Source organism: Stenella coeruleoalba (genome assembly GCF_951394435.1).
Source record: "Stenella coeruleoalba genome assembly, chromosome: 11".
Classification (NCBI taxonomy): Eukaryota; Metazoa; Chordata; class Mammalia; order Artiodactyla; family Delphinidae; genus Stenella; species Stenella coeruleoalba.
Genome location: NC_137157.1, coordinates 92,277,688 through 92,286,843, shown reverse-complemented (window position 1 = coordinate 92,286,843; position 9,156 = coordinate 92,277,688). Strand labels below are relative to the sequence as shown.

The following is a 9,156-nucleotide window of genomic DNA, read 5'->3' as shown; positions in this document are numbered from 1 at the left end:
GAGATTAGTTTCCAGTAAAATGTGTAACTTTGACCCAGACCAAGATCATATACGGGGTTGGGGGGAGGCAGTTAAAGACTGTGAGCTCTGTTTCAGATATGACAGCCCTGTCCATCCTGTTTTAACGTCCATCACCTTGCTCAAGATCATATTGCTTAGGTAAATTTCAAGTTGCAAAGGGGAGCAGAGATATGCCCAAGTAATCATATCAGACGTGAGAACACGGTGGTGGTGGTTTTATACATCACTTCACAATCCGGACTTTCCGGTTACTTTCACTCTTCGACGACCTGCAGCCCTCTAAAGGCGTCACTTGCATCTGAATGGTGTTCTGGGTGGGTTCCGAGAAGTGAGTCTGGTGGGAGAGAAAGGTGGAGGAAGGAAGGAACTGTTGTATTTGGCGGCGGGACTCAGGTTGAGGAAACTGCTACAACCCGGCAAAGAATTGAAAAATACAAAGAAGAGACGAGTTCCCACACGCAGCCCGTGTCAGTGGCCTTAACTGTGACTGGGAAGCAAGAACCTGGGCCAGGGGTGTAATCTCTCTCTTTTTAAACTAAATGTGTCTGAGACAATTACAAAGCTTACTGGGGACTTGGGAGACCAGGCGACGTTTTGATCTGGAAATCCTTCCTTATTTTTTACTGAGGGAGAGCTTGGGCTCAGAATACATTATAAGTGCTGCGTCTCTTCCAGGCTAATTTATAGAAAGCCGTTCGCCGTGGCTTCTCCCCTAAGCCCCCTGCCCCCCCCAGACTAGCACAGACTTCTAGGTTAAGGGTGAGCTAACCACTGCTCACCCCCACCTAAGTAAGTCACCCAGGCCGAAGGGCTCCCCGCCTCCCCCGCCGTGCGTGCGGCTGGGACCCCGGGGGAGAGCTCAGCTGGGGGCCGAGCTCCCACCGTCCGCCTCCGCCCCCCAGCTGCCCGCCCCCGCCCCCATCCCCCGCTGGGCGAGTGCGGAGAAAACAAGATCGCCGGCGAGGCGCACAACCAGCTGCCGGCAACCTTCGAGCTCCCCAGCTTTCCCGGGCTAGGAGCGGGAGGTCGGGGCTCCGGAGCAGCCGCGCGCCGGCCCGCGCAGCGCCGGGACCAGAACCCGCCGCCCCGCCGGCCCCGCTGCACAGGCCCCTCCCCGGCTCCCCGGCCGTTTGGCGAGCTTGTTTGTCTTATTTTTAATTTCTCCGAGGCCAGCCGGAGCAGGTTTGCTGGCAGCCGTGCGCCTCCAGCAGTCACGCGACCAGCCCATCTCCCGGGCGCGCGCTCGGCGAGGGCGCGCACGGGAGGCGGGGAGGCGCCGCGGCCGCCCCGGGGCCACCTTAAGGCCGCGCTCGCCAGCCTCGGCGGGGCGGCTCCCGGCGCCGCGACCAATGATCTCCTCCTCTGTTTAAATAGACTTGCGGTGTCAATCATCTTCTTCTTCGTCAGCCTCCCTTCCACCGCCATATTGGGCAACTAAAAAAAGGGGGCTCGTCTTTTCGGGGTGTTTTTCTCCCCCTCCCTTGTCCCCACTCTCTCGCCGCTCCGCGACTCCGACGCCGGCAAGGTTTGGAGAGCCGCTCGGTCGGCGGGACCCGCGGGCTCGCAGCTGCCCGGACTTGGACTGGCTCTGCCCCCTCCTCTCTCCGCTGCGCTCCTCTCCCCTCCCCTCCCCGCCTCCCGCTCGCCAGTCCACTTGATCGGCGGGGACTCGGGGCTGCCTGGCCGGGGCTGCCCCTCGCCCCCTCCCCCAGCCCCGCGCGCTCCTGACGCTCGGGCACTTACTCGTCCGTGTTTGTTTCTCTTGGCTCGGAGGGCAGTCGCAGGGCTTATAAGAGGGGCTCGGGCTGGGTCGGGGCGTCTTGTTTTGTTCGTTTTGTTTTGCGAGAGCGCAAGAGAGGCGGTCGCCGAGCCCGGGGAGGAAGATGTCAAACGTGCGAGTGTCTAACGGGAGCCCGAGCTTGGAGCGGATGGACGCCAGACAGGCGGAGTACCCCAAGCCCTCGGCCTGCAGAAACCTCTTCGGCCCGGTCAATCACGAAGAGTTAACCCGGGACTTGGAGAAGCACTGTAGAGACATGGAAGAGGCCAGCCAGCGCAAGTGGAATTTTGATTTTCAGAATCACAAGCCCTTGGAGGGCAAATACGAGTGGCAAGAGGTGGAAAAGGGCAACTTGCCCGAGTTCTACTACAGACCCCCGCGGCCACCCAAAGGCGCCTGCAAGGTGCCGGCGCAGGAGGGCCAGGATGTCAGCGGGACCCGCCAGGCGGTGCCTTTAATTGGGTCTCAGGCAAACTCAGAGGACACGCATTTGGTAGACCAGAAGACTGATGCACCGGACAGCCAGACGGGGTTAGCGGAGCAGTGCACTGGGATAAGGAAGCGACCTGCCACAGACGGTAATGACCCTTTCAAATGAGTGAAATGTCTTTCTGTGTGTCTGTGTTAGCGGCACTGCTTTGCCTGCCTGAGGGTCTTTAACCTCAACTTTGTTTTCAGCGCATTCTGATTTAGCTCTGGGGGAGCGCACTTTCTTAATCTTAGGTTTTAAATGCTATTTATTTAGCTGACTGCTTGCCTGTTTATGACTTTTAAGTCAGAAGCCTGAGACTGTGTTATCTGGTAATTTTTCTAACTGAAAACATCGCGGCTCCTCCCCGCTCGCCAGCGGTAGGTATGTGACAACGTTGGGATGTTTATCAACGGCCTCCCTCTTCGCTTTGGAGGGAGAGCTTTGGGGGCGTAGAATATACTTTCTGTTATGTGAAAACAACCTCATTTTGTGCCCTTAAAGGCCACTGGGAATGACGGATCCAGGATTGTGGGTGTAGGTGGTGGGTTTTTCGTCCCCTGGTTCTTGGGTCCACTTCTGTCACCCATTGTTTTTTCTAATAAAGATTGTTTGTCTGTGTTCTTTTTAAAATTCCCTCCTGCCCTTAGATTCCTCTTCTCAAAACAAAAGAGCAAACAGAACAGAAGAAAATGTTTCAGACGGTTCCCCGAACGCGGGATCAGTGGAGCAGACGCCCAAGAAGCCGGGCCTCAGAAGGCGTCAAACGTAAAGTACTCGGTGGGTTGATTACTACGAGCAAAGCAGTGACCCCCGAATTGGGCTGCAGGAACTCGTGGGCTTTCCAGCCCCAGGATAACCCGATCTCAGTGGTGGCTGGCAGATTAGAGCTTGTGGGTTTTTGTTTGGTTTATATTTTGGAGGTCAAAAAAAGTAGGAATGGGGAAGACTGAGAATTAGTGTGGAGGTGCTGTAATTCTTCCCAGTTTCTACGTCCTGAGATCATTTTCCTTTGAAGTACCAAATGATTAGAGCAAGGGTCCCAGGCAAGTACTTGTAACCAAGGCCCTGTGGGGAGGAAGGTCAGTTCTCTGAGAGTCCCATCAAAACATGTTGGGAACAATAGGTTCTTTTTCCATCTGAACAAGAGCGGGGGTCTGCCTCCATCCCACTTCATGAGAATTCATCTCCCAGAAGACCAGGTTGACTCAGATTTTGAGCCATCCATGGAAAAATGATTTAATTCAAATAAATGATTTAATTCAAACTTTGAGGGAAAAGTGAGGCACAAATGGTTCATAGCTGGTTGTTCAAATGGTTAGAAACGTGACAAGCGAGGTATGTGGCTTCCTTTGGTTTTTATCATTTTCACAAACTCTCACTTTCCCTGTCTTCTGATAAGTTTGGGGGATGGAGAAGGAACGTGTGTATTGAAAAAAACCAAAATGGAAGGCTCAAAAATCCTAAGGTTCCGACGGAATTTCTGATAACACTGAAGTTGCAAAGCAAAAGTTAAAGTAACTGCCAGGGTAAGCAGTCCAGAAACACGTCAGCATGTGTATGCCAGTCGTGCTATAACAGGGGAATTTAGATACTTGTAGGGGAAATGGATAGTAGATATCAGGGCTGACGGGGTAGGTGTCCCCCAAACAAGGGAAGTGGAGATTTTTGCCATCTACTAAAATATGATCAACATGAAAAGCTAATTTGAATAATTCAGCCCCCAGCTTTACGTGGATTGGTCTCCATAATGATCAGACTACATGTATTAATAGTTTGTAAACGTCTTACAGACAACGACCGTGTCCTCTTTTTTTTTTCCAGAACACTCTCATAGCCTAGCATATAAAGAGATCCTAAGAGATGTTGATATTAACTTTTAAAATCCTCATCTATAAAAATTAAAAATTAAAGGGATGAAGGTGGGGTTCAAGTTTGTTGTATTTTTAAATCAGTGTCATATATAGGATTTCATTACATACATATTTTTCAGAGCTTATACAAAACGGCGCTATTGAACTTCTCCATCACAGCTTATATATGAAGTGGGTAAATGGGTTGAAAAAATTTTCTGAAGCAACCTTACCACCTGCAGCTCTTGTTGGTTTGTGACTTGTGGCCTAGCTCATCAGATGAGCCACAGCAAATCAGACCTACTGGATTTTGATCTGGCCCCATTCTGACATACAGAGAAGCATTTGTTAGTAAATATTGCCAGTTCAGAGAATACAGGAAATAGTAGTAAGGACCTATTCATAAGCATTCGTGTGTATATTCTACATATGACTAAGACTAAAATATTTTGAGAAAAAAAAAAGTGAATAGAATTTTCTTTGGATAGTCTTTTTAAGTGTGATTTCCAGTTATTTTTCAAACTTAGAAAATTTTGCTACTCTTATGTGTTACACTTTCTGAATTTTCCTGTGTCTGTCCTTTCTCACTATCTTTGACCCCCGATTCTCTAGACCAGGGTTTCTCAACCTCTGTACTGTTGACATTTGGGGCCGAATAATTCTTTGTCGTGGGAGGCGGTCCTGCGCATTGTAGAATGTTTTGGCAGCATCCCTGACCTCTCCCAGCAGATGCCAGTAGCACCCCCTCCCCACCCAGTGTGACAACCAAAAATGTCTCCAAACATTGCCAAATGTCCCCCGGGGGTGGAGGGGGAGGCAGAATTACCCACTGTTGAGAACCACTGCTCTAGACAAAAGTCCACAGTGCAGGGGAGAGTAAAAATCCAACGAAGGAAATGTTGGATGGAGGTGACTCTGAGCATCAACTTTTAGCACGTTCTTTCTTTGCTATTGCGCAGGTATTTCCCAACAAAGACAGTAACAAAGTAATTCCCGTCATATATTGGCAATGTTGTTCTTGTGCCTTTCTCCTAATTCTTTCTTGTTTCTTTTGCAGAATTGAGAGTATGTTTCCTTGTTTATCCGATACATCACTGCTTGATGAAGCAAGGAAGATATAAATTAAACATTTTGAATACATATCGCTGACTCCACGGAGTGGACATCCCTTATAAGCACTGAACAGCAACAACCCAATAACACTAAAGTTTTAGGCACTCTTAAATCATCTGCCTCTAAAAGCATTGGATGTAGCATTGTGCAATTAGGTTTTTCCTTATTTGCTTCATTGTACTACCTGTGTATATAGTTTTTACTTTTTATGTAGCACATAAACTTTGGGGAAGGGAGGGCAGGGTGGGGCTGAGGAATTGGCATGGGGGGGTATGAAGAGCTTGCTTTGACTTAGAGCAAGGAGAAAAATATTTGACTTGCACTAAGAGAAGCAGTCTGGGGGGAAGGTTTTGTTTTCTTTAAAGATGTAATGTCCCTTTCAGTGAGAACTGATACTTCATTTAAAAAATCATCCAAATTTGAACACTGGCTGCAGATAATTGATACTTATTTTTTTACATGAAGCTTTTTTCTCATTTAGGAGCTCAGATGATTCCATTATGTAGCAGCAAATGGCTTTTTTTTTTTTTTTTTTTTAAACAAAACTCTACTCAGTGCTCCCCGGCTTCTCCAGTCTCCCTTAAAATTGGAATTTGCCAGTTAAAGTATTCAGCTGTTCGGTAGTCACTCCAGGTACCCCTGGGCAAAAATCTGGCATGTATGGGGGGAGTTCTGAATGCTCAGAATTGACCATTTAGTTTTTATCAGATTTGTTGAGAAAATTTCTTAATTTTCTTTTCACTTCAGGGTGTGTAGACACAGTTAAAATAATTCTAAATCCTTGGATATTTTTAAAGATCTGTAAGTAACTTGACAAAAAATAATGAAATAATGTTTAATTTACAGCTTCTCATTCTGTTTGTTAATTTGCCCAAAGGAAAGTGGTGTTTTTAAAGGAAAGTGCGTATAGAGAAAAGCACCCGTGGATAGGTGAAATGTGAAATGGATACTACATCTTTAAACAGTATTTTTACACTGCCTGTGTATGTGTATGAAACAAAACCATTTGAAGTGTACCTGTGTACATAACTCTGTAAAGACACTGAAAATTATACTAACTTATTTATGTTAAAAAGAGATTTTTTTTTTTTTTAATCTAGACAATATACAAGCCAAAGCGGCATGTTTTGTGCATTTGTAAATGCTGTATTGGGTAGACTAGGTTTTCCCCCTTCTTCTTTTAAATAATATGGCTGTGCTTAAAAGGTTGCATACTGAGCCAGGTATAATTTTTTGTAATGTGTGAAAAAGATGCCAATTATTGTTACACATCAAGTAGTCAATAAAGAAAACTTCCATAGCTATTTGTTGACTTGAACTGTATGTAATGTACCTTATTAGTAAGCTTAGGGTATTTGACCTAGCTTTGTAGTCATATTTCCACAAATATAATATGAAGTGGCAAACACCTAGATAATTCAGGCCCACCACTCAGATGATGTTTATGTAGGTCCGAATGTAGTAGCCACTCTTTTCCACTTAGTTCTGTATGGGTGGACAAAGCTTTAGAAGTGGAAAGTAGGCAGGCCACATTTTCATATTAATAAGATGGTCAAAGTCTCCATTAGTTCAAATATTTACGTCTCTAGGATATGAATGTGTCAGAACCAAAAATTGTTACATAAGCGTAGACCGATCACACGTTTGCAGGATTGAAAATGAAACTAACATGGTGATTTCTCTAAATTCTGTATTTACACATGCAGTGTTGTGAGGAATTAGAGCCATTTTTCAGACCATCTAATCTACACCTCTCATCCAAAATATTCAGATATATAGGTCCTTTAGAAATGGGTGTGCATTCCACACTAATTTAGGTAGAACAGGTATGCTTCAAATTGAACTGGTCATCATACACGAACTCCTCAATTTCTAAATTTCCTGGTTATAATCTACACAACCTAAAACTGGTTAATCTGAATACCGGATCTGAGAGTTTGAGGATCCCATATACACAGAGCAAAGATATTTTTTATTTAAATAAGAAAAAAAATTAAACACGGCATTTTAAAGTCAGATTTATTAGGATAATCCCTGCAATTTGAAATTCTCCTAAAATGTGGCTAAGGTGTAAGATGAAATTATTTTTTCTAGGAATCTGCAAATGGTTAAATGCAAAAATCTGGATTTGGGTTCAATTGTTTCTCTCAAATACTTGCATTGAATTTATTGCACCCCAAAAGGGGCTCTAAACAAGATAATTTCAGCTTATTTTGACCTGAAATTGCTTATCAAAAAACAAAAAAACCAATAAAACCCCCGGGGTTGAGTCTCTTCGACTGCCAGGAAGGGAAAAGTAGGTCCTTTGGTGGCGGGGCCACATCTTCCAAGTTGGTATTATTTTAATTTAAGACTAAAGGTGTTTTTGTGATTCCATTCAAAACACGAAGGCAGGGTGTTTTTCAGGAAGAGACTGAGAAAGCAAGAAAAACAATTCAAAATGGGGAGGAAGGAGTGGAGAGTCAGGAAATAATGAAATAAATTCTCACTGAGCCAAAAAGGATACTTTAAAAAGTGTCTCTAACAGATAGGGGGAAAAGTCCTCTTCTAATTGCTGCTTGTAACCCCTGTTTCTTTCCCAAAAAGCCATCTTTAATGTGAATTTTTAGAGATTGCGTTTTAGGAGTGCTGGGCCAGGAAGAAGTGGATGCTCGCCGCGCCAGGCACGTTCACAGGAACGCAGCCCCTAAAGTCACCGTGTCGGTCCTTCACGCGTTCTATGTCAAGTCTCCAAACGTGTTCCCGGGATTCGGAGCGTCCTCTCCCCGACCCCGGACTGCAGGGTCCGCCGCGGGCGTCCCTCCGAGGGCATGCGGCCGCCGGCGCCAGCCACCCCCTACCCCGCTACCCCGGCCACTGCGCCGTCGTCTCTCCACCCTGCTCCGCAGCCCCGCGCCGGCCCGCCGCGGCAGTTGCGGGGTCAGGCTGGCTGGAGCCTCGGGACGAAAAGGCTATCAAGTCTAGCTCCTCGTCTGCAACTGGCGGCTCCCGCACCGCCCGGATCACTGCGCGCAGTTCCCGCGCCCCGGGCGCCCGCAGGCCATGGAGGGCGGCTGCGCCTCGGCCCCCGCAGCTGGGCTGGGCGGTTTCTCCGAAACTTGCCTCCCTCATCATTTCTCCTCTGGGCTAAGAAAGAAGCGAAAACCCCCATTCCTCTCCACAATCAGACCCTGCACATCAGTACCCCGCCAACTCCAGGGCGCTGGGGAGATTTGAGCGGAGAGAAGAACCTTTCCGAATTCGTGGACCCTCCAGGGCAGCAGCCCGCTCCCACCCCCACCCCAGGCTCCAATGATCCGCAGCCCCGCGCATTTCGAAAGGCTTCTCGGCTCGCCGGCGGCCCAGGAGGGCCGCAGCCGTGCGCAGGAGGGGCCGCGCGCCACAGCCGCTCGCGGGGGTCGCTTCCTCCCTTACACCCGCTCTGCTAAGTCCCCCGGTTGCATCCCTGCTGCCCAGTGCGGGAGACCAGGGCAGGGAAGAACTAGGAAACTGTGGGTCCAGAGGCATAACTGGGGACGGAGGGGACAGTGGAAATCAACAGGAGGGGAGCGGGGCGGGCGGCCTTTCAGGCCACGGTGTGCCCACCGGCCGCGCGCCGAGACCTTTCCGGGCTGCCGAGGAACGCTGCCTTCGCCATTTCATCTTAACCCTCGTTAGCGTAGACACTTGCTCTTCCGAAGCTTTTTTGAATTGAAAGAAAGGTGTTTTAGAAGCTCGTCTAGGATCTGCGATCTGTTTTTCAGAGTACGAATTTCCTTTTTTTTTTTTTAAGTTTGCCATCTCTTTCACCTGGGCCACACCCTACGTTCGCTCCCCTCCCTCCCGGCCAAAATTAAGGTAAAAATCCTGCGAGCAGAGCTGGGCGGGGGGCTGGGTCAGAGGGTCCACGGTCACGCTAGACCCTCTCCTCCCCCGGGGAG

The 9,156-nt window shown here is 48.1% G+C and overlaps 1 protein-coding gene across 1 annotated transcript; it reads left to right on the top strand.

Annotated features, from left to right (window-relative positions):
* The first annotated feature begins 1,023 nt into the window (after positions 1-1,023).
* On the top strand, positions 1,024-6,540 carry CDKN1B (cyclin dependent kinase inhibitor 1B). Its single transcript, XM_079935962.1, has 3 exons — positions 1,024-2,379; positions 2,921-3,050; positions 5,181-6,540. The coding sequence occupies exons 1-2, from the start codon at positions 1,905-1,907 to the stop codon at positions 3,040-3,042; spliced, it is 597 nt and encodes a 198-aa protein (XP_079792088.1). The 5' UTR covers positions 1,024-1,904; the 3' UTR covers positions 3,043-3,050; positions 5,181-6,540.
* Positions 6,541-9,156: the final 2,616 nt, after the last annotated feature.